A 27,518-nucleotide genomic window follows, 5' to 3' on the forward strand; every position below is an offset into this window, starting at 1 on the left:
TAGTCGTTTGTATACAGCGTGAAGAGGAAAGGGTAATAGAGGATAGGGGAAGTGTGAATCATTTTGAATAAGATGAGTTTTGTGGTGGCAGAATCATGTTATGGGTACACTTGGGGAGTATGTTACAATCAAAAGAAAAATGAAAGGAGAAAAGGATAGGTAAGAATAGGATAGGTAAAAGGATAGGTAAGAAAAGGATAGGTAAGAAAAGGATAGGTAAGGATAGGTAAGAATAGGATAGGTAAGAATAGGATAGGTAAGAATAGGATAGGTAAGAATAGGATAGGTAAGAAAAGGATAGGTAAGAAAAGGATAGGTAAGAAAAGGATAGGTAAGAATAGGATAGGTAAGAATAGGATAGGTAAGAATAGGATAGGTAAGAATAGGATAGGTAAGAATAGGATAGGTAAGAAGTTAGAGGAAAACAAGCCATAGTCTACTGAAAAGCTAACCCTGGATAGTTATATTTTTCAGTGTAACAATTACACAACTTCTAATGCCAAAGACACACCAGAATGGCTTTCCAAGAGGTGTTGAGTGTTCATGAAAGAATCTTGTAGTCCCAGTCCTGACCTAAATCTGCTTGTAAATCAGTGACAAGAATTAAATGTTGTTGTCCATCAATGAATCTCAATCAAATTTACTGAGCTTGAGTATTTTTGATAAAAGTAATGGATATGTTGCCATTAAAGTCATGCAAGGCTAGAAGAATATTTTTCAAAATGATTCACAACTTTAATGGCTGCCAAAGGTGCTTCCACCACATGTAAGGGGTGCATAACTGGTGCAGGGAAGTCAGACGCAGGAGAGCATAACTAGGTAATAGCCAGAGCAGATTAATACCAAAATCAATGGCATCAAGAAAATAACAACATGGGTACAAAACCCGACACGCACCAGTCAACATGTGCACAAGCACTTACAAACAACCAATACCACACAAAGACATGTGGGGAACAGAGGGTTAAATACACAACAAGTAATGAGGGAAATGAAAACCAGGTGTGTGGGAAAACAAGACAAAACAAATAGAAAATGAAAAATGGATCGGTGATGGCTAGAAGACCGGTGACGTCGACCGCCGAACACCGCACAAACAAGGAGAGGAACCGACTTCAGCAGAAGTCGTGACACCACATATTAATTCTGGAGTGTGAAGACACGTCATTAACACATTTTCATTTCTTATTTTTGTATTCATTTGTAAAATGTTAATGTTATCATTTTTATTTTACTTTGAAAAAGAGGAGCAAATTGTGTAGATCTATAGGAAATAAATCTAGCCATGAACGTCTCTTTTTAGATGACATTTTAAGGCAGCAAAATGTGAAGATCGTACAAGGGGTGTGTAGACTAGCGACTGTATGTAGAAGCATGCACATGCAATCCCGCCTTCATGAAGTGCATTAACATCCCCAAAAATTGTTGATATAAAAATTGTTTAATTATTGATATCAAATATGTAATTATTATTATAAAAAAAGATATATATCAATATAAAAATGTTAAGAATATATGTTAAAACGTCCATGTGCTTATGCTACTCAGGGAAACATGTAGACATATTGAATTTCTTTCTCAAGCACATTCTCAAGTCTGTGTATGGACATTGCACATTTTCACAGGCTTCTCATTTATAAACCATAAGTAAAGCATTAAGATTTCTTGATTTAATTCCTTCCCCCCAAGACATGTTTTCACACTTGCACAAAATTGCTGTACGAGTGCACTAGACAAATTAGGTCAGTGTATCCTGAAATTATATGAAATTAACAAATCTAATACATTAAGCGTGCACAGTAGTGAATCTTTGCAGAAGCTTAAAGCCCTGCAGTTTGGTTTCATAAGGAGTGAGGGAAAGCCAGCCACAGTGCTCAGTCGACAGCTCCGTTTCCTACTTGCTGAGACTGCTCACACACGCTGGCTGGGCTACTGTACGTGAGTAAAACAGTGATTGGTCGTGGGCTCTGCCAGTCAGTGAACAAATCCCCTCTGACTTCCTCTCCTCCTTTCCTGATGCAGCGTGGGAGGAGAGGGAGGGGCGTGGATCTGTCTTCTCTCAGCCATTGAGCCTCTCTCAGCCTGCCTCCGCTTGCTCTTTGGCTCAGCTCGTCACCTGCCCTTGAGTTCCTGTGGATAGATGAGACTGAGTGTAAGCCGTTCTGTAGTCTGGCTCTTCTAAACCCTATCTCTGCTGTATTTTTTATCTCAGGGCTGTTTTCATTCTTTTTTATCCTCTCTGCTCTGGGGCTGTAGTGGAGTTGGGTGGAGTGGAGCATTTGTCCCTGGCTGGCAGAGCTCCGATGGGAGGCAGCTCTGCCTCTGGCTGGGACTGGGGATGCTGAACGGGGGGAGGGAGGGCCTGTTTCAGCTGGGACAGCAGCTCCAGCAGCAGGGGGAGTACCAGGCCGCCCTACACTGCTTCCTCAGCTCTCTGCTGGGGTTGAGGCATGTGCAGAGCTTTACCTCGCTGCCCAACTGCCTGCATCAGGTGAGCCAACGACCTTGATATCTGGATGATCACTCACTCTCCCACACACATGTATACATGCACATACACGCACAAAAATACAGACACGCATACTGTAGATGCATGTTTGCGCACACAAACGTCCAGGGTCAACAGACAAATGCACACACTTGTGGTGTACATACATATGAGCACACAGACACAAAACACACTCCACAATACTGATACCATACATACTGTAACATACAGTACTGACACTTTTACTGATTCGCAAATGCAGTGTGTGTATGCCTGTTACTCATACTGTACATTACCATATACTATACAGACACAAGTCACACTATACATACCAATACAACCTTCACCAATGTGAAACGTCATGTTGCCACTCACAGCACAGGATCAGCATGTTTCCTGTTGACAGTGCACGGTACACGGTGAAGAGAAGGAGTCTGTCTGTCTGTCTAGCACAAGAACAGACAGAAAAATGTCAAATGGCTCTTTTGAATGTAAGTAATATGCCATAACGCCAAACTTGTAAATATGTCATCTGCTCTGCAAGAATAAGAGTGTTTGAACTGGTCCATGTATAGTGAGTGTATGATACAGTATGTCAGTACGGAATTACCTACAGTTCTGACAGAGAGGAGTTGTCCATTCCTCACCACAATATAGTAGCTGATATGAGAATAGTGGACTGAGAAGGTTCATACATGGTGATCTGAGTAGAATGCAGATAGTAAATTCATTGTGTAGTGTATTCATATCATACAATCCTGATATGTGTTTTCCTCTGTGATTACAGATTGCTGAACTCTTCATCTCCGAAAAGAATTGTATCCTTTACACACCAACAGAGGCCTTGTGAAACCAAACCCCTAGCCCTTATCTGACCCCCACTTCCAGAGAACTATTAGTACTATCTTTGCATGAAAAGCCTACACCTGTGAGTATAATGGGGAACAGAAGATTGTTTCCATTTTTGGTGGCAGCGGTCATGGTGAATTCCAGCACAAAATGTGATTTGACTGTACAGAGAATGCACTGTAGAAAGAGTGTCCTTGGGCCAGAATATAATCACGGCTTTGTCCCAGAATGCTCAAGATTTTGAATAGGGCTCAAACCCTGTGTCTTTCTCCTAAGAGGATTTGTAAGTGCTTATCTCTCCACAACACAGAGTATGAGAAAACGAATTAACCTGTATTCTGCAGTGGCTGTGTGTCACCACCACCGCCATTATCCACTATAGGCCAGTGCAGTATAGTGCTCAGATAAGATGGGTGTAGTGTTGCAGGATCTATAACCTCTTCCCATGGCACTCCTATCTGTTACTGAGACACTGAAACACTTTACACGCCAGGTCAACTTATCTGCCTCAGCAAGACCCAGCTCTTCACAACCCATCTCCCAAAATAGGTTGATTTACTGGGCTGACTTCATCAATAGAGCTATTCATAGTCTGCTCATGTCCTCAGAACTCATCTAGTTAAGAGGCTCATCGGTCATGGCAGGATTGTCTTTGGACATGAACCAGACACATAGGATCATGAATAATTATGGCAGAATTGTTAACAGTAACATTATATAAACTTTATAGGCAGAGGTCATGGGTTGCGTCTCCATGTGAGCTACTCTGACTACAGCAAGTATATCATTAACACTGTAATGATTCAAAGTAAATATTTTTATTCATTCACAAAGTAATTTGAGTTGTTATTATGGAACTTTATATGAAACTCAGTATGATCCAGACATGTATTTTTGTCGACACAGAGAACAGGCCAGAATAGTTGGATACATGACAGAGTCAGTTAGAGTCCCTGGTCCCTGAAGACGAATTAAAACAGGATAGTCATGTGGCTGGGCAGAGCCAGAGTTGAACAATGCTCTCTGGGTTGTACAGTTGAAGTCAGAAGTTTACATACACTAGGTTGGAGTCATTAAAACTCATTTTTCAACCACTCCACAAATTTCTTGTTAACAAACTATAGTTTGGCAAGTCGGTTAGGTCATCTACTTTGTGCATGACACAAGAAACTTTTCCAACAATTATTTAGACAGATTATTTCACTTATAATTCACTGTATCACAATTCCAGTGGGTCAGAAGTTTACATACACTAAGTTAACTGTGCCTTTAAACAGCTTGGAAAATTCCAGAAAATGATGTCATGGCTTTAGAAGCTTCTGATAGGCTAATTGACATCATTTGAGTCAATTGGAGGTGTACCTGTGGATGTATTTCAAGGCCTACCTTCAAACTCAGTGCCTCTTTGCTTGACATCATGAGAAAATCAAAAGAAATCAGCCAAGACCTCAGAAAAATAATTGTAGACCTCTACAAGTCTGGTTCAACCTTGGGAGCAATTTCCAAATGCCTGAAGGTACCATGTTCATCTGTACAAACAATAGCACCCAGGTATAAACACCATGGGACCAAGCATCCGTCATACCGCTCAGGAAGGAGACGTGTTCTGTCTCCTAGAGATTAACCTACTTTGGTGCAAAAAGTGCAAATCAATCCCAGAACAGCAAAGGACCTTGTGAAGATGCAGGAGGAAACAGGTACAAAAGTATCTATATCCACAGTAAAACGAGCAAGGAAGAAACCTTCTGTCTGCTATAGATGAACGTACTTTGGTGCAAAAAGTGCAAATCAATCCCAGAACAACAGCAAAGGATATTGCTGGAGGAAACAGGTACAAAAGTATCTATATCCACAGTAAAATGAGTCCTATATCGACATAACCTGAAAGGCCGCTCAGCAAGGAAGAAGCCACTCCTCCAAAACCGGCATAAAAAATATAGAATACGGTTTGCAAATGCACATGGGGACAAAGATCATACTTTTTGGAGAAATGTCCTCTGGTCTGATGAAACAAAAATATAACTATTTGGCCATAATGACCATCGTTATGTTTGGAGGAAAAAGGGGGAGGCTTGCAAGCTGAAGAACACCATCCCAACCATGAAGTATGGGGTAGCAGCATCATGTTGTGGGGGTGCTTTGCTGGAGGAGGGACTGGTGCACTTCACAAAATAGATGGCATCATGAGGAGGGAGAATTATGTGGATATATTGAGGCAACATCTCATGACATCAGTCAGGAAGTTAAAGCTTGGTCGCAAATGGGTCCTCTAAATGGACAATGACCCAAGCATACTTCAAAAGTTGAGGCAAAATGGCTTAAGGAAAACAAAGTCCAGGTATTGGAGTGGCCATCACAAAGCCCTGACCTCAATCCTATAGAAAATGTGTGGGCAGAACTGAAAAATCGTGTGTGAGCAAGGAGGCCTACAAACCTGACTCAGTTACACCAGCTCTGTAAGGAGGAATGGGCCAAAATGCACCCAATTTATTGTGGTAAGCTTGTGGAAGGCTACCTGAAATGTTTGACACAAGTTAAACAGTTTAAAGGCAATGCTACCAAATACTATTTGAGTGTATGTAAACTTCTGTCCCACTGGGAATGTGATGAAAGAAATAAAAGCTGAAATAAATCCTTCTCTCTACTATTATTCTGACATTTCACATTCTTAAAATAACGTGGTGAACCTAACTGACCTAAGACAGGGAATTTTTACTCGGATTCAATGTCAGGATTTGTGAAAACGGAGTTTAAATGTATTTGGCTAAGGTGTATGTAAACTTCTGACTTCAACTGTATTTGGGGAGGTTCTCGGGGGAGTGAGGGAAGGGAAGAGTCAGACTAATCTAGCTGACTGATGGGAACTCATAGATTCACAAGCACAGACTCCATAGCATCAACTCAGCATCAAATGCCAGAATAATAACTCCCTGTTGCTGAAATTCTTCTCAGAGCTGCCAGAATTCAGAAGTGACCTCTGTCCCTCTGGCCAAAATCCATCTTGGCTCCATTTTGTTTATTGACATTTCTTCCATGGAAAGTATACTCATCTGTCAATTCAATTTCACTCTCAAATGATTTTGAAAGATTTGTGGAATCTGTGTGGGTAGCTGGATAGGTAGGATGACTGGCAGTGAAGGTGAACAGGACACCGGTCAGGTGACAGAGGAATGAATGAGACTGAGGCAGGAATTCCTTTAACCATGAAGTGGTATATTTACTGGGAAGTGTGGATTCATGGAGGCACAGAATGCCTGGATTAGATGGAGTTAAGGAAGAGAAAGCAACGAGATCGGGCGATGGCGATTTTCCTCCTTTTAATGAGTGGAGATCTGTCGGACATTTCCACCTGACCTAATTAAAGAGCCCCTGGCCCAGATGAGCAAGTGGCCATGAATGAAAGGATTTAAAGAAATTTCAAAGCACATTAATTTCAGATTGCACATTTCACTTTGGGCTGATTTCTGTAACTTGCTTGAGGCATCACGTTGTATTGAATGCTTTTTCATGAAAAAGTAAAGAGATGGATTGAGTGGGTACAGTTAATATGCCAGGAAATACAATGCAGTTCTATCTGTTTGGTAATCCATACTGAATGTATTAGTTGTGAACGCACTTCCAGACATCTGATTTATTGGCCTGTGAAAAGCGCTGTGTCTGTAATGACCATCAACAGTCATTACATCAGTGGCCCAGTAAACCCTGGAGTTAACCCACAACTGTCTGTCATCAGCCCAATATGTCTACCTCAGCCGGGCTTTTATATACGAGCTATAGGGCTTCATTTTCGGCTGCCATTAAGCGAGCGCAAATCCTAGAGCCAGGATTGGTAATTTACCTGTCTAATATGACCTTGCTTGCACTGAGTTGGGAAGGGTGGCAATATCAGAGGTGTGTCCTTAGAAATGTGCACCAAAGTGCCAATTTCAGTATGCGCTGGTGAGGATATTTAAGAGCAACCGAAAGCTGGTTGTAGTGGTAACTAGGTTGGTTATGGCATTGATTTTGACAACGGAAGGGCAGCCTATCCAACCAGGACGCACAGTGGCCATATGGACATGGAACAAGAGGGATGTGCTTTTCGTGCCCGTAAACCTTGTATTGAGGTACATAAAAAAAACTAATGTTTTTGCCCATTTAGTTTAATTTGATTAAAAACCAAGCACAGTAATGAAGGCTGTTTTTTTGTCATGCCCAATGCATTCGCCAAGTAGTTAAGACTATCGATAAAGTGTTTGGCTCATGAGACATTTAGAAATAAATCTTAATCACCAAAGTTTTATTAAAAGATCAAGCTTGGCAGTTAAATGTCCATCGTGGAATGAGAGATTAGATCATCTGGTGACACTCCTATTTAGATTTGGTTGTTGTTATTTTCCTGTAACAACTGCTTGTTTTCCATTTCATTTCATTAACAAACTTTGCCTACATGCTTTTGCATTATTCACAACTCACATACAGCACCAGTCAAAAGTTTGGACACACCTGCTCATTCAAGGGTTTTTCTTTATTTTTACTATTTTATACATTGTAGATTAATAGTAAAGACATCAAAACTATCAAAACTATGAAATAACACATATAACCAAAAAAGGGTTAAACAAATCAAAATAGATGGTCCTCCAAACATAGGCTATTAAAAAATGTCAGTCCTATAATGCCATGTCAATGGTAGACCTATGCCATATCTTGCTTATTGAGAACGTGCCTCACACATACAAAACAATTTGTGGGAGCCTAGTATTTTTTGTTTGAGGAGAAGTGTGATGCTTAAAGATATTTCGGCCTATACTCCTTGAAACCAATTTCATCTATGTTGACTGTCAAAACACTGGAGCTGTGTTCGAATACCCATACTAACATACTGTACACTACATACTTAATGAGTATATACTACATACTTTATACTATTAGTTCATTTTAATATACTTTAAATGAACAGTATCCTTTCAGTTGAGCATACTAGCACTTCACCTGTCTACCGGCAGTTGATGCTGTCCTAGACATCATACGACTTCGGGTGTGTTCGTAAATTCAATCTGGAGGACCTGGGCATTCGTCGCTCTCGGAGCGTTCAGAGCGCACACTGGGTGCTTTGGCGGAGGTGTAGGGTTGATCCAAGCATTCTGACCTCACAACGGCAGTCAAGCACCCAAGCCAACTGGCTAACGTTGGCTAGCTTGCAAACTACTTCCAAACACAATTGAGAGAACACCTCACTTTGACCATTTTACTCGCCCTAACAGAGCTTGTTAGGCTGTTTTCATGTTATCCAGAGCATTGGTGAGCAGGTTATATTCAATGGTGTTGAGCGTTCATAAATTCAACAGTTATTCTGGCACACTCAGACGAGAGTGTTCTGAAATCGGAGTAGATAGCCAGAGCGAATTAACAATGTCCATTGAGAACGCACAACGACTATACCACTTAGCTTTAAGAATGACGTGAATAATCAAGTCAATAAACATTGGGTAGTTAGTTAGATAGCATATAGATAATATACTGGCACGTTCGATGTATTAGTAACCAACTAACATTACTTTAGGTAGCTAGCTAACATACCGGTACATACTGCATACCGGTAGCATAATGCAATGCTATGCCGTTTGGCCTTTTCGAGTTTTTCCTAGCCACCGTGCTTCTACACCTGCATTGCTTGCTGTTTGGGGTTTTAGGCTGGGTTTCTGTACAGCACTTTGAGACGTCAGCTGATGTACGAAGGGCTTTATAAATACATTTGATTTGATTTGATGATAAGGATAGCGTAGCTAACAAATTGTGGGCCAACGTAACTTATTTGAAAAGTCATTACTTTATTACATTGCTCAACATTTTCTTAACATTTGTCATAATAAGTTAAAATAATGAATTTGTATCCGCTCTCGTCGGACTTCGGCTGCATATTTCCGCCATTTACTTCAAATCTGAAAATGTTGGGAAGTCACGATCATTTTCAGAAGAATTGCATTATGGGCCCTAAAAGCACGGAAATAGTGTCCAATGCTTGTATACATTATACACTACCGTTCAAAAGTTTGGGGTCCTTGTATTTGAAAGAAAAGCATATTTTTTTGTCCATTAAAATAACATCAAATTGATCAAAAATACAGTGTGGACATTGTTAATGTTGTAAATGACTATTGTACCTGGAAACTGCAGATTATTTAGGCATACAGAGGCCCATTATCAGCAGCCATCTCTCCTGTGTTCCAATGGCACGTTAGCTAATCCAAGGCAAATTGTTGGATTAGTTAGCTAATCCAGCTGAAAACTGTGGGAGATTTGTACAGGATAAACGGGATCTTGAAGAAGGAAGGCTATCACTCCATTTTGTAACGCCATGTTATACCCTGTGGACGGCACTTATTTGGAGCCAATTTCCTCCTACAACAGGACAATGACCCAAAGCACAGCTCCAAACTATGCAATAACTATTTAGGGAAGAAGCAGTCAGCTGGTATTCTGTCTATAATGGAGTAGCCAGCACAGTCACCGGATCTCAAAGCTATTGAGCTGTTGTGGGAGCAGCTTGACCGTATGGTACGTAAGAAGTGCCCATCAAGCCAATCCAACTTGTTGGAGGTGCTATAGGAAGCATGGGGTGAAATCTCTTCAGATTACCTCAACAAATTGACAACGAGAATGTTAAATGTCTGCAAGGCTGGAATTACTGCAAATGGAGGATTCTTTGACGAAAGCAAAGCTTGAAGGACACAATTATTATTTAAATTAAAAATCATTATTTATAACCTTGTCAGCGTCTTGACTATATTTCCTATTAATTTTCCAATCATGTCATGTATGTTTTCATGGAAAACAAGGACATTTCTAAGTGACCCCAAACTTTTGAACGGTAGTGTATTTTGGAGAATTTAGTATGATATCCGGGAACTTTTGGCATACTAACAATATCTATACTAGGACCAATAAACATCATACATACTCAATTTATGTCATAAATAGTACCGTTAGTATGAGTATTCGAACACAGCTTTGATGTTTTTTTACTGTTGTATTAGTCATGACTGTAGCCTATGACATTTCATAAACCGTAGTATCAATCCACAATGGACTAGGATGAGTATATTCTGTGCCCCCAGCTGAATTGGAGTTGATGACAATGCAAAGACAGAACTTGAAACTACGGCATGCAGTATTAAGCCACGAAACGAGTTGCAAAATGCATCATACCAATTGTATTTCTATATTTTGAAAGTTATATATCTTAAACTTGATTACTGACATAATGAAACAAATACCAAAATATATATTTTGTTGCGTGGAGTTTTTAAACAACTTCAATTCAAACATTATGGGTTCAAATACACATATACACTGAGTACAAAACATTAGGAACTTTCCATGACAGACTGACCAGCTGAATCCAGGTGAAACCTATGATCCCTTATTGATGTCACTTGTTAAATCCACTTCAATCAGTCTAGAGACGAAGGGGAGGAGATCACGTTGCAAAGCACCATACTGTGACACATTTTAGAAATATTCAAATAAGGCTTTAGACATTTATAACTCAAAGGAAGTAAACTGAAAGAGAAATGTACTCTTCTGGAGTTGACTGTTTATTCAAAACAACACGAAAAGTCTAAAATGGCAATTGGAGTTACATTTAAGAAACTCTCTGAGTTGGATTTTACTCCATTTAGTGAAGTTTTAACCCCAAAAATATCAACACCATGACCAGAGTAGTTTTAACACAAAATGGGGGTGGGACCATATAAACTCCATTACATTTGACTCCATACGAGTTTAATTAACTCTTGCGATTTTACTGTGTAGTCATAAAAGTTAGCCTCTTTCCTTTCACATGGACAGTTATGATCGGGATTTATAGGCTACGGTCTTCATAGGCTAACATTTTGTTATGTTTTCGAAAGAGCAGGCTTACATGTGCCCTTAAAACTGGGCTCAAGGGAGTGGTGCAGGCAGAGGACTCTTTCTTAGTGACACCATGAGTGAGACCAGCTGCTGTGTTTTTCAGATCCAGGTCAAATCATTGGTTTGTTTTTTTAGCTCTGACAGAGGTAGAAAGCTGTTACAAACATTCTGGTGGCCTGTATTCACTGTATACGACACATACTTTAAAAAAAAAAGCTTTAATTTGTATCTGTGCTACTTTAACAGAAGTCAATAGGTCACACACAACAATTCAGAAATAAAACCAAGCAAAGGCTGGTCTCACGTGCAACAGAGAGCTCCTACTTTTAAGTAGGCCGTTTATGTCTGGTTTTATTTTAGGCACATTTTCCTTGCCAAGTGTAAATGGTGTTGACTTACAAAGGGATGCATTTATTTCAGTATGCAGAATGCCTTTGACAAAGTGAACAAACTCGGCTCCTGAGTCTATATTTAGGGAAAACACATATTTAGTGTGTTATTATGGAATCAGATACAAGAGACTCTGGCATATCAACATGGACAAACAAGAGACTGTCCAGATTATTATAGTTCAGGCCTTCACAGAGAATCTTGGAATCTATGATTACAGTCTCTTGCCTGTTTAGAATGTTGGAATCTATGATTACAGTTGCTTGTCTGTTTAGAATGTTGGAATCTATGATTACAGTTGCTTGTCTGTTTAGAATATTGGTGATGAGCTTGTTACTTGCTGAGGTCACGTTCAGGAGCCATTAAAAACAAATCACATTGTAGTTGAGCCTGGCGACAGCACTGTTTCTGACTTCAACAACTGACTTAATCCCTGAGACAACTGATCCTTCACCTATATAAACAGACGGCAAGGCCCTGCAGTTCATTCAGGCTGAGAAGATGTTCTATGAGGTTGCTCTGATCGAGCTCACTGCTGTTCAGGGGAGCACAGGCAAGTACATCTAGATCTATACCATGGGAGCATTAAGGGGGTATTATCACTCTAACTTGGTGATTAGGGAGTGTCGTAATGGTACCCAAGGAAATGCATTTGCCAGAAGCCAACTTTGCGGTATACAGTATGACATACAGAGTGTGTGTGTGTGGGGGGGGGGGGGGGGGGTTACCTGCTTTTTGTTATATACAAATCTGAATTGATACCAGTGAGCAATGTGTGATTCTGTACAATAGAGAAACAAACCTCCACCAGAGAGCCTGGTGTATTCCTTACAGCCCAACAAGCACCATGTGATTCATTTAACCTCGGTCCATCTTTATTTGCTGTTAACATAGCATAGCTCTGAGACAGTGTTCACCTAAAGTGTCCTGTCATCGGTCACCTGCTGCCTCTCCTCTGCAGACGTCTGCATTCATCTCTGTCTTTCTGTCTGTCTCTCTGTCTGTCTGTCGGGAGGCTACTCTCTGTATCTCTTTCTCTGTCTGTCTGACAGGAGGCTGCTCTTAGTTTGTCTGCCTAGAGGCTGTTCTCTATCTGTCTGCCGGGAGGCTGCTATCTGTCTGTGTGCCCGGGAGGCTGCTGTCTGTCTGCCGGGAGGCTACTCTCTGTCTGTCTGCCTAGAGGCTGCTATCTGTCTGTGTGCCCGGGAGACTGCTGTCTGTCTGCCGGGAGGCTGCTCTCTGTTTGTCTGCTGGGAGGCTGCTGTCTGTCTGCCGGGAGGCTGCTGATGCTGCAGCAGCTCAGTGTTGCGTGGGCCGGAGGTAGCAGGAGTTATGAGACAGACAGGGAAGACTAATGGCCATGCTACGCATTATCTCATAAAGAGTTGTGTGGCGCCATGGAATACTGAGGCCCCTGATTCAGCACTGTGCCTGCTCTCTGCTTCTGGCATCACAATCATTCCACCAACCTTCTGTCTCTCTCTCTCTTCAATCTCCTGTTCAAACCTTTGCCCATTTCCACATTCTCTCATTGTCCGTCAAAGATATTGGACCTACCCTATTTCCTATTCTTTCTTTTACCTCATCCTGTTCAAAGTTTCCGTCTGCTTATTGCCATTTCTGAACCACTTTACTTTTCCTTTTACCTCTCTGTAACATTAGGCTGTAAACGTTTCTATGTAGGCTAATCTCCACTTCCAACAGGGTCAGGTCAGTTGTGTATTTGCCTGTGTAAGCTGGTAGCTGTGTCACTGCTCTTGTGGGCGTGGTGAGTGTTTTGTTTTGACTCACAGTATCTTCTCCCTGCCCTCTTACCTCTGCTCCTCTGCTCACTATCCTGTTGGCTCCACTGTACCCTGCTGTTCAAACTCCATTCTCATCTCCACACTGCCAGCCCTGCCAGAGACCACGTCGCCAGCCTTTTGGATTCTGTTTACTTGCTGTGGAGAGAGGCAGAGACAGAGCGAGAGGGAGTTAGGGGGATAGAAAGAGAGAGAGGGATAGAGCGTGAGAAAGAGAAGGATAGAGACAGACATTAGCGGGCAGCTGACTGCGTCTGATTACATGACCTGTGTGTGTGTAACAGGCCCCCAGGAGGAGGCTTTGCTGGGCTCGGCGGGGACAGGATGGGCATCCTCAGAGGAGCTATCGGATCAGGCCTCCCAGGCACAGCACCTGGAGCAGCTAGCCCAGCTCTGCATCGTGAGTAAAAGGTGCGTAGAGATGAATAACGTGAAAGGCTGTTTCCGCTGTGTGTTACAATACTGTATGTAATTAAAAACAGGCTAATTTATTATGTGTTCTGTGTGTCTAAAGGCTCTCTGGGCCCAGTGAACAAGTAGAACACAAAATGTCCTCACTTGCAATAAGGACAGTGTTGCTTAGTACTGTTGGTTTTCCTCTCATAAAAAAATATGTGTAGCTGTTTCTGTTCTGCTGACCTTTCTGTACTTTTGTTGGTCTATACTGGGTTTCAAGTAAGGACGGGATGAACAAGTATAGAATTATCTTGTTAAAATGCCTGTTATACACTGAGTGTACAAAACATTAGGAACTGCATTTTTTATATTGATAATTCAATCTTTAATATAATTGTTTTTATTTTTTATATCGCTAATTACATTTTTAATATCAATAATGTAATTGTGTATATGAATAATTGTCCAATTCTGCATATATTAGTATACACCAGTGGTGGAAAAGTACCCAATTGACATACTTGAGTAAAAGTAAAGATACCTTAATAGAAAATGACTTAAGTAAAAGTCACCCAGTAAAATAATACTTGAGTAAAAGTCTAAAAGTATTTGGTTTTAAATATACTTAAGTATCAAAAGTAAGAGTAAAAGTATGAATAATAAAATAAATCTTATATTAAGCGAACTAGACGGCACAATTTTCTTGTTTTTTTAATTTACGGATAGCCAGGGGCACACACCAACACTCAGATATCATTTAAAAACTAAGCATTTGTGTTTAGTGAGTCCGCCAGACCATAGGCAATACGGATGACCAGGGATGTTTTCTTGATAATTGTGTAAATTGGACCCTTTCTGTCCTGCTATGCATTCAAAACGTAACGAGTACATTTGGGTTTCAGGGAAAACATATGGAGTAAAAAGTACATTATTTTTTTTAGGAATGTGGTGAACTCAAAGTAAAAGTTGTCAAAAATACAAATAGTAAAGTGAAGTACAGATACCCAAAAAAACTACTTAAGTAGTACTTTCAAGTATTTATGATTAAGTACTTTACACCACTGGTATAAACTGAGTGTACAAAACATTAACAACACCTGCTCTTTCCATCACATACACTGACCAGGTGAAACCAGGTGAAAGCTATAATCCCTTATTGATGTCATCTATTAAATCCACTTAATCAAAGTCGATGAAGGGGATGAGACAGGTTCAAGAAGGATTATTAAGCCCTGAATCAACTGAGACATGGATTGTATGTGTGTGCCATTCAGAGGCTGATTTAAGTGCTTTTCTACAGGGTATGGTAATAGGTTCCAGGTGCACCGGTTTGAGTCTGTCAAGAATGGTTGCTGCTGGGATGTTCACGCTCAACTGTTTACTGTGTGTCCGCGTTCCAAAGGAAAATAAGCCAACTTGACACAACTGTGGGAAGCTTTGGAGTCAATATGGGCCAGCATCCCTGTGGAGCGCTTTGGACACCTTGCAGTGTCCATGCCCTGACGAATTGAGGCTGTTCTGAGGGCAAAAGAGGGTGCAACTCAATATTAGGAAGGTGCTTCTAATGTTTTGTCCACTCAGTATAGATGGTATAATATACAGTATTGACCAGGGGTATTCAACTATTACTAGGTCAGGAACCTGCTGGTTTCCTGTTATACCTGATAATTGCACCCACCTGGTGTCCCAGGTCTAAATCAGTCCCTGATTAGAGGGGAACAATGAAAACATGCAGTTGGAACAATAAATAAATGCAGTGGAACTGGCTTCAGGGTCCAGAGTTGAGTTTGAGGGGTATAGAGGCAAAAAAAAGGCTGTAGTTATATTTATGCTGTGTATTTTGATACTCAGTCTAGCTCTTTTTACTTTGCAAAGGCTGTATATGAGAGTACAATATCTTTAAAAGGTGATTAACAGTGATATTACCGTCTCACAGAGACATTGTTTGCATTGTTTAAATATAACATTTCTGAACTGTCTATGTGGTGGAACAGTCTCCAAGATGGTTAGCTTTTCTTTTCTTATTTCTAACAGAAATGTACCGTATTTAAACCGTAGATTGTCTCACATCTTCAGTTGATTGAACTCAGGAACACATTGCCCCCCCCCCCCTGATTGTTAGTGAAAGACGGATGATATCTTTATAGTGCTTTGAACATCATCAGGATGGATATTTCCTCATCCAATAAACAAGTGCAGGAATAAGTGTTTGCATCCGTGGTCCCCATGCAAAAACCACCTGGTTGATTTCACTTGAGGAGTTGGAGAAAAGGGCCACCATCTCTAATGTTACCAGAACACAGGGATCTGGTCCTTGATGCAGGGGTACTCTGTTAGGCCACAAAGACACCATCTCTAATGTTAACAGAACACAGGGATCTGGTCCTTGATGCAGGGGTACTCTGTTAGGCCACAAAGACACCATCTCTAATGTTACCAGAACACAGGGATCTGGTCCTTGATGCAGGGGTACTCTGTTAGGCCACAAAGACACCATCTCTAGTGTTACCAGAACACATGGATCTGGTCCTTGATGCAGGGGTACTCTGTTAGGCCACAAAGACACCATCTCTAATGTTACCAGAACACAGGGATCTGGTCCTTGATGCAGGGGTACTCTGTTAGGCCACAAAGACACCATCTCTAGTGTTACCAGAACACATGGATCTGGTCCTTGATGCAGGGGTACTCTGTTAGGCCACAAAGACACCATCTCTAATGTTACCAAAACACAGGGATCTGGTCCTTGATGCAGGGGTACTCTGTTAGGCCACAAAGACACCATCTCTAATGTTACCAGAACACAGGGATCTGGTCCTTGATGCAGGGGTACTCTGTTAGGCCACAAAGACACCATCTCTAGTGTTACCAGAACACAGGGATCTGGTCCTTGATGCAGGGGTACTCTGTTAGGCCACAAAGACACCATCTCTAATGTTACCAGAACACAGGGATCTGGTCCTTGATGCAGGGGAACTCTGTTAGGCCACAAAGACACCATCTCTAGTGTTACCAGAACACAGGGATCTGGTCCTTGATGCAGGGGTACTCTGTTAGGCCACAAAGACACCATCTCTAATGTTACCAGAACACAGGGATCTGGTCCTTGATGCAGGGGTACTCTGTTAGGCCACAAAGACACCATCTCTAGTGTTACCAGAACACAGGGATCTGGTCCTTGATGCAGGGGTACTCTGTTAGGCCACAAAGACACCATCTCTAATGTTACCAAAACACAGGGATCTGGTCCTTGATGCAGGGGTACTCTGTTAGGCCACAAAGACAGTAACATCAACATTTATTTGTCCATGTTGTCATTGGTTGGAAGATTAAAGCATTAAGCCTGATTGTCTTGAGAGGGTGGAAGGGGGGAACAGGTGCATAGGGAGAGGGGTGTGATGGTTGGATAAGGTGAGGAAGCTGGTTCATCTTGAATGAGATTGTAGAGATTGTCTATGGCTGTACCCAGGGTCTTGGGTTTCTGGGCAAACAATGACAAGCACTAGTTGGTTTCTGCTGTTTGACCTCATTCTTGTACAATACTTTTGGTTTTGGGTCTCCAGCACAATGGTCTCATAGACTAGACGTAACATAGTACATGTACATTTAAATATATGTTTTGATTGGTATGGTTACATACTGGTTACTGAAGGCAAAAACTAAAGTGGGTGGATTGGTCGGCGTATAACCCAAAGGTTGCGAGTTCGAATCTCATCAGGGACAATTTTAGCATTTTAGCTAATTAGTAACGGTTTTAGTACTTACTACTTTTTAGCTACGTTGCAAGTACTTGTTACTTAATGTAGCCGATGTGAAATGGCTAGCTAGTTAGCGGTGGTGCGCCAGGGTCCCTGGTTCGAGCCCGGGTATGGGCGAGGGGACAGACTAAAGTTATACTGTTACATTAACACTTAACCCTATTAGCTAACCCTACCCGTAAACCTAAACTTAACCCTTTAACCTAACTCCTAAACTTAACCCTAACTTCAACCCTAACCCCTAACCCTAACCCCTAGACTAGCTAACTTCAGCCACCTAGCTAGAATTTGTGATCTAATAAGAGATAACTGAACTTCTTTTGGACTAATATAACATGCTGTTGTAGTCGCCAGCCCCCATCTTCTCTTGTGGTGCTTCCTGAATCTTTCAACGCTGTGGCAGGAAGTCCTTCGGCCGTTGAAGGGCTTCTCTGTACTTTGGCGATAGGATGTCCTCAAAGGACATTCTAAACAGTGCAAAAGGACACCTGGCCATTACTAATTGAAGGGAATAATGGTTGTGGAACAGCGATCCTGAAATCTGCCACACTAAACGGGACTTGCTCTCATCTATGGCCACACATGAGGGTGATGAATGACCTTGCGGGGTGTTACCCACGGGCAGATACAGATACAGAGAGCGCAGCAGAGTTGGAATCTGTAATGCCATGCTATGCCCACCTAACTCTGTTCCAGAGGGGGATAGCCATGGAAGGGTGCAGAGTAAACCAACCTGTGGGGGCCATGGCATTTGTAATTCACACTGGAACCAGGAGGAGGGCAGCAGTTGGCAGGCCCTGGACGTTTCCACTGGCTTCATAAGGTTGGGTCTCTGGCCCTGAGCCCACAGCCCTATCGGCCCAGCCTCGTTGCTCCAAATCTAATCACAGCTCAGCCCACGTGTGTTTGTATTTGTCATGCTGCTCTGCTTCAAACACCGACATCGATCCTCACACCTGACAATGCAGCACGTCCCACTAAGCTTGATTAAGGTCAGCCATTGTTGTGCTCCCTGAAAGGACTTATTTATGGGATTAAATTAACCAAGGATGCCAGACAATATATATTTCAGCCCGAATCCAAGCCCAGGTTGATTCTTTGGAATGACATGAACTGCTTTTTCTAGTTCAAGTGTTGAGCATACTGATACAAAAATAATCTAATGATACTACTGATACAAACTACTACTGATACAAAAATAATCCATAAAATGTTACTTAACTATGTGTTCCTGTCCTTTGTCTTTCAGACCTCATCTTGCTTTAGAGTACAGTGGGAAAGCCACTAAGATCCATCAGAGGGCCTTTGGCAACGACCACCCCATCACAGACAGGAGTCTGGAGCTGCTGGCCACCGTCTACGCAGAGATCGGCAAGACAGAATACTCAGGTAAAAGCCATAGACATGCTGAGTAAAGACATAAAAGCCATAGACTTATTGAAATGGTCATGAGTGTGGCTGAGTGTGACAGCATGTACTGTACTGTCAGTATGACAGACAAGCCTTCCTTACAGCACGCAGGCAGACGAAGACTTTTATATTTGATAGTTTGTGGTTAAAAATGCACACTGTACACTGAGAGGTGATGTAGTGGAGACCTTGTCACCACGTTAACACAAAGCACTCTCCAGTGGCATGACAAACCCAAGAACAACCACCTTGCCTCAGCTCACACACCGCACTGTAAGTGGCATAGAATTCCAATGAACCTTCGTACTCTACGATGTCAGCTCAAGGAAATGTTCAATTAAATAACACACTCACTGTGCTGTTGGACATCAAAGTGGTTTTATATAGAGCTGAACATAAAATACTTTGACAGTTTGAGGCCACTGTAATGTTGTGCTCATGCTTCACTTGCATGAAGAGGAAGATGCATTTTCTATTATTTCCCAAAGTTGACATTTTTAGGGAAGAGAGGTCTGCATTGGGTAAAATGTGCCCTAGATGTTAAGATCAACTGTTGAGTCAGCTTTCACAGACTCGGAGGCTCAGTAAAGCAGGTTATTTAGAACCTGGGTTGCTAAGACAACAGTTCACATTGTACGTTGTCATTAATTCCGGTTGACCTTCTTGGCCATATCCTAGGTAAAATAGATTTGTAAATAAATACAGAGAACAGCTGAAGCAAGAACACAGTTTGTCTTTGCAATGTAATCCAGGTCACTGTCAGGGTACCCGTTTCATCCAAATGACTCTGTTTTCTCTCTGTGTAACCTTAACTTAGTTTCATACACAAAGTGTGATTTCTCTGTGACTTAAAATCGCTGTCATGGAGTTGTCATTATGGGTGTGTGCTGCACGCCTCCTATAAATTCCTTTATTGATAGTTGGGCCGTCTACATGTTGCTTATTCATTATATTGCACAGCTATCATAAGCCATTGCTAGTGTATTGCTTTGTAACTGTGTACATGGCCATGATGGAGTCAACACAGAAATGTTTGTTTTGTATTTTGAACTTTCATCGTCAGCTCTATCTACCCAGTATTTGTCTGCATGTTTACTTGTACCTTGACTCCAGGTTCCATTGACAGTTAGAGACTAATGTTGACTCATGGTTAACTCCTTAGACTCCCTGGACCAGTGTGTGTCAGTGCTGTCCAAGAGGTTTGCTGCTGCCGAGTCCTTCAGAGACAAACTCAACAACGGTCTTCCCCATTCCCACTCCCATTCCCATCGGGAGAAACACTCCGAGGTCTGGCACAGGAAAGACCCCAGTCCACAGGATGACACACCCAAACCGAAGGTGACACTCTTTTGTTAAGAATACCTTTTTTTTCCCAGTCAATGTACTTAAAACTGGTGTCCATTGTGTCCTCACTTCTAATGATATCTCACCCTCTCCTCAGGTCACCAACGGTAAAATCCCTACGTCCATACTGAAGAGGTCTGGCTCAGGATCAGACTCGGAGCCCAGCCACAGATGGAAAGGCGAGCGACGGGTCCGGTTCCGGGAGCCTGAGACCACTGTGCATGGTGAGAGAGACACAGCAGGATAAGAGATCAAATACCAAACATAGGGAGGCCATGAGGACAAGACCTGTCCTAGCTTTGAAAGTCTGGGCCCATTCAGTGCATGTAACGAGCCGAGGGGAGATAAAGCGTGTGTGTCAGACTATAGCTGATGGAGAGGGTTACCTTCTGGTGCATTCTCACCTCTACCCAATCACTCTGACTTCTTTACTGCACTCGGAGGCCCTGGTCTGCAGAAACAAGAAACACATTTATCATTGGACTGACTCAGCTCTATTCCACTGGGTTTGGGGAGTTAAACACTCACTATATCAAAATGTATAAAGCAATTCTTAGTAATACATTGGTGAGATATACTGCTAAATCTACTGTTCTCCTCATTCTCTATGGGGCAATGTACCTCACAAAGGGGTCTGCATTGTTATGGCGTAGCTGTAAAAGAAAATGAACAAGATACAGTAAAATCCTGTGATTAGATCGTAAAACACTGTCCCTTGAGGATACTGTAGTATTTAATGCAATGCTGAATTTAGAAAAAGAACAAACATGTTCAAGTGATTTACACTTCATGATGAATTATGCAAATGAGTTAGCATACAATCTGTGACACAGAGATAGCTAATTACGTGCAGCCATCCATTGTAGCTGTATGCCACCAGGCATGTGTGTACTGTGGCTGCAGCTAGATGTCTAGGTGCAATGTGAAGCTGTTATTTACTTGTTTATTATCTATCGATTTCGCAGACATTCCATACTATGACTGTTTAGTTGGTAAGTCTGTCTGAGAGTGGTCCCAATTATTAACGTACTAAGAGCATGAAGCAAGTGTCACCCTTACTGACTGGTCATTACTGACTTGTTATAGTAAACCCGTTTATGGAATACTGTTGTGTGGTGATTCATGTCAAAATATGCCATCATAGATATTTTAATATTGTACTGTGATGCATGGGTTTTCCTCCCTCCAGTGAGTTCGTTTTGCATGGCCCGTTTGCAGATTAAGTGAAATCTTCACCCACCGGGGCACCGGGCCATGCAAAATGAACTGGCCCATTTGTTTCCACTGTTGATATTGCATATTCCAGTCCAGTATCTGGTGTATGGAACATTTTATACAGTTAACAAAGAGCCATAACCAAAAACACAAAAAAAGCAGGCCTCTAGCTACAATGGGTGGAGAAAATTAATTTTGGAATCAGGAAGATGCCATGCCCCTCACACCTGAGCGGGCGGACTGGATGAGCCATTGCAATTCAAAAATCATTCAACAGTTTGTTGTTGGTCTCTTTTGGTTCACAGCCTATGACACGTCACCGCCACGCCCCCACCTGGCCCTGTTCACCTGCTTGTTCCTGCTGATGTCACTGCTGGGCGTGGTCATGTACAGCACGGACCGCCGGCGCCCACAGCGTGTGTGTGAGGAGCTGGAGGCCTCGCTGGCTGTCTATCTGATACACATGAAACAGCTACTGTGGGGCTGCTGGATCTGGCTAACCATGCAGTGACTGGGAGCCACCGAAGGGGGAGACATTAGCAGTGAATTCACTCTCTTCCTCACTACATGTCCCTTAAGGTGTCCTTACCCAGCTTGGTCCACGAGCACACCTCAGTCATACACACTGACTATCTAGCTATGGTGTTGAGATGTGCACCCCTACTGCTAAGCTCACACCCATATATGGAGAAATGTGTCATCTCAGAGATGCAGTACGTATCCTCCACGCCTGTACACTGGTGGTGGGTATGCAGCCATGTTTGTTTTATCGATAAGACGTTTTGCACATCAGCAATGTTGACGCTCACTGATTATGCTCACTTAATTGCTACAATCATTTACATTTTCCATTCTTGACAAAATCTATTGTATGTGAGTAAATGTTTAATGGATTGCAAAATCAATTGTATTTATTTTATTACAGTACGTAATTTTGTGTACTTAAAAGATTACTACAGATATGAATGTGTATATACCGTATAGTAAGGATTATCACAATATTACGCCTTGTTATTGCACATAATTGAATGTAGAAAATGTGAAAACTGCTTTAAATTGGCAAAAGAAAAACAACACCCTTACTGTCTAAAATAAGGATTATGGATTGAGTCAAGCACAATGTGAACACCTTTTAAAAAGGATTTCTGAAACCGACACAGGACTGCTTCAATTCACAGTGCCAGGTTGATCTAGCAAATTGATTGACAAAGCCATCTTTCTTTTACAGCATAAGAACTGTAGTCTGACCATTTTTAGGTCAGATAAATGTTGTGATCCCAGTTGGACAAAGATGACAACTTCAGCACAATAATATGAACGCTCTCTTTCCTGGGAATGTACTCAAATTCAATGAGTGATTATGACAGTGTACCTCTTGGTAAATGCTAAAATGCCACAAGTAATATCCTCTATCCTCTAAATGTTATTTATTTCTTATATACTGCATATCTGCATCTACTCAAATATCCAATACTTTTGTTTTCTTTACACATTTTGAAAGGGCTTTTGTTGCATTTCTATTTTTTGATTGATCCGATATTCAGGTTTTAATCTTCATGTCAAATGCTTTAAAAGCTGTGGATTATTTGGGGATTGAAACATACTTTAAATTAGAGCAAATGTTTATGATGCAAAGTAAATAAAAGGTATGTACATTAACTGTACGGTCCAATGATCTAGGGTAAGATGTAGCAACATTGTGACACTAATTGAAGCATCACTGTGGGACCTTCATTAACTGGCACCATTCAAATATAGAGCATTTAGAAATTGAGTCTCTTCTTTACAGGTGTTGAGCTTTAAAGGGCAATGTGATGCTTATCAAATACATGTCAATCTGAGCAATAAAACACAAGACATTGTTTCCAATAATACATATTCTTTATACAGCTTTCAGGGAACACAACTATAGGAAAGAGTCAGTGTTGGAAGAAATCTGAGCAATACGATGCAACCAATGTCTGAATGGAAGAGACACTGAGACTGAAGGTTTTCTCTGCACTCTCAAGCAGAACTACTGTCATTAGCAGCACAAATACCTAGCAAGTAAACATGGCCTGTATCTGCACATTTTGGTTAGTAGCTGCATTTCACTGCTGACAATCTGTATGTGGTCACTTTGAAAGAAGTGCCTTTTAGAAGGATTTCTTAGTTTCTATCTTTTTTTATTTAATTGAATAATTTGAAATAAAACTGTCATTGCATACCAAAGTCAGTGAGGGTGGTGACTAGCTTTTTAAAGTCTAACATGCTTTTGAATTTGTGTGTTCGCGTGTGTGCGTTGGCGTGAGAGCGAGAGCATGCATGTGTGCAATAAAATGATGATCCATCTTTCCACGCCGCAGGCTACATTTCCTCACGCACAACAACACAGAACTAGCCTTGGATAATGTGTCATCTCGTCTATGTTACAGGCTTCTCACTCACTGTCAAAACTTCTTTTTTTTTTGCGTCAAGATTGTGTTAAATAACAAAGGAGGGGCCAGCCTGAGCTTTTATGATTATCAGGATGAACAGAATGACTGATTTAGCTACTTATGTGATTTTCAGGCATTTCATCCTGAGATATGTTCCAGTCAGTTCTAACAAAGTACACTTTTCATTTTTTTTAAAATACTGTTTGGTAATTGTAGATACTGCATAACAGACAGAAAATCATATGTCATACTCTGTTGCTGCATGCATGCAAAGAATTTACACATTACTGAAAGCCTATCATGAATGTATTCGACTGTTACAAAATAATATATTGCCCAACACAAAAAAATGTCAGCCTGCTCACACTGTCTATATTCACACAGTACATGCAAAAAATGAAAACAAAGAAAATATGATCCATTTGAACCATTCTTTAACCACCTTGTGTGAGTCACCATCTATGTGCAGCTAAATGGAAATCACGGTAAAAACGAGTCTCAGTGCACCATTTCTATCCTCATTAAATGACCTTGATTTTCTGAGCTCATTTACGCTCCAGTGTGTGCCTTGAAGGGGAAGACATGTCAGCAGTAACTCATTATCAAATACAAATATAGCAAGTGGACAAATGGATTGAATCAGCTCCACAATACAGCCGGAATCTCTTTACCCTACAGCGCTTTACAGTCATGAGCAGCGTTTTCAAGGGGAAAATCAGGAAACGTATGAGGAGGAGTATGTCCAAGCAAGACATTATTATGCACTCTAAAAACAGTTAATGGATTTCACTTGATTGAAAATTGCACTGAGTGTACAAAACATTAAGAACACCTGCTCTTACCAGGTGAATCCAGGTGAAAGCTATGACCCCTTATTGATTGATGTCACCAAATCCACTTCAATCAGTGTAGATGAAGGGGGGGGGGGGTATAGGTTAAAAAAGGATGTTTAAGCTTTGAGACAACCGAGACATGGATTGTGTTTGTGTGCCATTCAGAGGGAGGGTGAATGGACAAGACAAAAGATTTAAGTGCAGTATGGTAGTAGGTCTCAGGCGCACCGGTTTGTATCAAGAACTGCAAAGCCGCTGATTTTTTCACACTCAACAGTTTCTTGTGTGTATCAAGAATGGTCCACCATCAAATGGACATCCAACCAACTTAACACAACCGTGGGAAGCATTGGAGTTAACATGGGCCAGCATCCATGTGGAACGCTTTTGACACCTTGTAGAGTCCATGCCCCAACGAATTGAGGCTGTCTGAGGGCAAAAAGGGGTGAAACTCAATATTAGGAAGGTGTTCCTAATCTTTTGTACACTCAGTGTAGATTGACAGGGGCTGGCAGTTGGGGTAGGATAGGAGGATATGTGTCAGTAATGTGCACGTGCCCTCTGGGTGTTAGATCATGCCACTCTTCAACTGGTTGCCATCGGAGCCCCGGTGGGACGAGTGTCCAAGCAGCAGCTCCTTCTCGTGGATCAGACTGTCCAGAAGGTCCTCCTGGCGGTAGTTGTGGTAGACCTTGAGGAAGGCCATGACCGTGATGCCCAGCCACGTCAGCCATGCTGCCCACAGACCAAACTGCACAGCAGAGACGGGGAGGCAGGGGGGGACGTTTAACAGACATTACATAGCCTCACAGATTTAAACAAGGGCTAGGGGTTTCCAAGTTCATTGCACATGTTTTAATAAGTCTGAGATATCAACACAGTGTATGACAATATACAACCGCCTGACCCTTACCTGGGCAATGGCAAACTGGTCATAGAACGAGGAGTTGTCCAATCCTAACTCCAGATCGGTGTCCTGCATGTCCTCACAGCTGAGATACAAGACAAAGTTAGCTTAGGAAAATAACTCTCCGGACTGTCCAAGAGCCATAAGATGGGGTCATGAGCCTCACCTGCTGGGCATGCCCCCGCCCTCTGTGATGGTGTCACACCACAAGTTGAAGCCCACACTAATGATGGTGCTGGAGAGGAACACTGTGAACACCATCAAGGAGCTGATCAACAGATTCAGGAAGGCATTGAACAGGGAACTGCACTCACAGAGACAGAGTGAAAGAGCAAGAGAGAAAGTGAGAGAGAGAATGTAAGACAGGTTCAATAATGTAATTGTTCTATCATTACCATCCCTGGCTCATTTGCCTAATGTTGTATGTATTGGACTTGATTAGATGATAATTCATTTAACTGTGACTATGTTGCGTTCTAATGGACGATAATGACCAATAGAAGGAGATTGGTGGTGTACCTGTATGCCAATAATTAATTAATTATTAGGTTTAGATACATGTTTTTAAGTGGATGGATAGATTACCCTATCCACCCTATGTCAGAATGAAACAACGACAGACTAATGAAAACCTCTGCATTGCACAGTAGCAAAACGGTTATTATAAAGATTGCAAGCGTCTAATCATTATATAAGGCCTATTAATCAATGCAGTTTTTGTAATTGCACCTCTGTTGAAAGGCAGAAAATTGCATGTCTTCCTTCGGGCTGATTGAACATATTGATTACGGAGCAAAGCAGCAAGATGGGCAGATTTTGCCATAGCAAAAACATACGTTAACATTTTTTGAGGGCTAGATCTGTAGACCTCAGAAAAAGCAATTGAACGTAAGGCTGTAATTAATCAAGAAGGATCACTGATCATTCGGGTGTGGGAGTGGATGGGCATGGACTACTTGAAACACATCTAGTTTCTCTATTTAAATCATTCAGATAGAATAAACACAAAGAAAACCTGCAAATCAAAACACAAGAACCACAAGTGATTTTGACACTCACTCGTCGTGGCCTTTGAAAAGAAACAACAGCAGTCTCCATGACTGCACTGCGGACAGGATGAGAGATGCTATCCCGACAAAAGTGATGAAACTGCAGGAAGACTCCGGTCCCCACTCCTCAACGATAAAGCGCTGCTTTGAGACTGTGATGTTCTCATTCTGCCACATACCACGCGTGAAAAGCAAGCATTTTCCATGAAAATCCTCCGTGTTTTCAGAGAGAGGCACTACGGCAATAAAACCAAAAACAAACGCCAAAAAATAGAGGATGCATTGGGCGAAAATTAAATTATCAAGGGCCATTATTGCGTCTCCTTTCTCTTACTGCGTTCGTTGCATCGGCGACTGCGCAGTAGAGACATTTGAGCGTGGGCGCAGCATCAGCATCATTCGTGCTGGAGCAGCAGGCTCAATGGGACCGATTCAGACAAAGCCTCGTTCACATTAACCATAAGCACTCCTCTACATTGCACCGGTTGTCATTCATTTCAATGTGGACGCCGACAATGGAGTGGAATCGCAACGCCCCCTTGCGGTTGAAGGCTCTGTTGCGAGACGCATACTTGATATTTTTCCAAACTTTGTGTGGTCTTCAGTCCAGCCAGAGGCTGCATTCCAAACACTTAAAAGACCCACCCTCTCTCCTCAGCCCTCAATATAAGTGGACACTTCTGATGACCTATCATGACCTCTGACGAGTTGGTACTTGCAGGGCAAGGGGCGAGGGAAGAATGAATTCATTTTAAATGGACCAC

At 41.8% G+C, this 27,518-nt stretch overlaps 2 protein-coding genes across 4 annotated transcripts; one reads left to right on the plus strand and one right to left on the minus strand.

The window, feature by feature from the left end:
- The first annotated feature begins 1,563 nt into the window (after positions 1 to 1,563).
- On the plus strand, positions 1,564 to 23,779 carry LOC115138542 (uncharacterized). Of its 3 annotated transcripts, XM_029675470.2 has the most exons (10): positions 1,564 to 2,491; positions 2,866 to 2,979; positions 3,276 to 3,306; positions 12,090 to 12,176; positions 13,710 to 13,836; positions 18,829 to 18,968; positions 20,152 to 20,327; positions 20,431 to 20,557; positions 21,299 to 21,325; positions 21,854 to 23,779. In XM_029675470.2, exons 1-10 carry the CDS (start codon positions 2,339 to 2,341, stop codon positions 22,057 to 22,059), a joined length of 1,188 nt encoding a protein of 395 aa, XP_029531330.1. In that variant the 5' UTR covers positions 1,564 to 2,338; the 3' UTR covers positions 22,060 to 23,779. The 3 variants fall into 3 exon arrangements, with proteins under 3 accessions (XP_029531330.1, XP_029531332.1, XP_029531331.1); XM_029675472.2 differs by lacking the exon at positions 2,866 to 2,979 and having other exon boundaries at positions 1,715 to 2,491; XM_029675471.2 differs by lacking the exon at positions 21,299 to 21,325 and having other exon boundaries at positions 1,717 to 2,491.
- LOC115138983 (transmembrane protein 179-like) lies at positions 23,408 to 27,248 on the minus strand. The gene is made up of 4 exons (XM_029676161.2): positions 26,765 to 27,248; positions 25,872 to 26,009; positions 25,712 to 25,790; positions 23,408 to 25,549 (listed from the first exon to the last, which is right to left on the minus strand). The coding sequence occupies exons 1-4, from the start codon at positions 27,064 to 27,066 to the stop codon at positions 25,367 to 25,369; spliced, it is 702 nt and encodes a 233-aa protein (XP_029532021.1). The 5' UTR covers positions 27,067 to 27,248; the 3' UTR covers positions 23,408 to 25,366.
- Positions 27,249 to 27,518: the final 270 nt, after the last annotated feature.

Source organism: Oncorhynchus nerka, linkage group LG12, assembly GCF_034236695.1.
Source record: "Oncorhynchus nerka isolate Pitt River linkage group LG12, Oner_Uvic_2.0, whole genome shotgun sequence".
In the NCBI taxonomy this organism is placed as follows: Eukaryota; Metazoa; Chordata; class Actinopteri; order Salmoniformes; family Salmonidae; genus Oncorhynchus; species Oncorhynchus nerka.

Bases quoted from the DNA above. Each gene is read 5' to 3' on its own strand.
- LOC115138542 (XM_029675470.2), top strand. From the start codon at position 2,339: ATGCTGAACGGGGGGAGGGAGGGCCTGTTTCAGCTGGGACAGCAGCTC. The intron at 2,492-2,865 runs GTGAGCCAACGA...TGCCACTCACAG, and splicing joins TGCCCAACTGCCTGCATCAG to CACAGGATCAGCATGTTTCC. The intron at 2,980-3,275 runs GTAAGTAATATG...CTGTGATTACAG, and splicing joins GTCAAATGGCTCTTTTGAAT to ATTGCTGAACTCTTCATCTC.
- LOC115138983 (XM_029676161.2), bottom strand. From the start codon at position 27,066: ATGGCCCTTGATAATTTAATTTTCGCCCAATGCATCCTCTATTTTTTG. The intron at 26,010-26,764 runs GTGAGTGTCAAA...CTGTGAGTGCAG, and splicing joins CTTTTCAAAGGCCACGACGA to TTCCCTGTTCAATGCCTTCC. The intron at 25,550-25,711 runs GTAAGGGTCAGG...TCTGCTGTGCAG, and splicing joins ACCAGTTTGCCATTGCCCAG to TTTGGTCTGTGGGCAGCATG.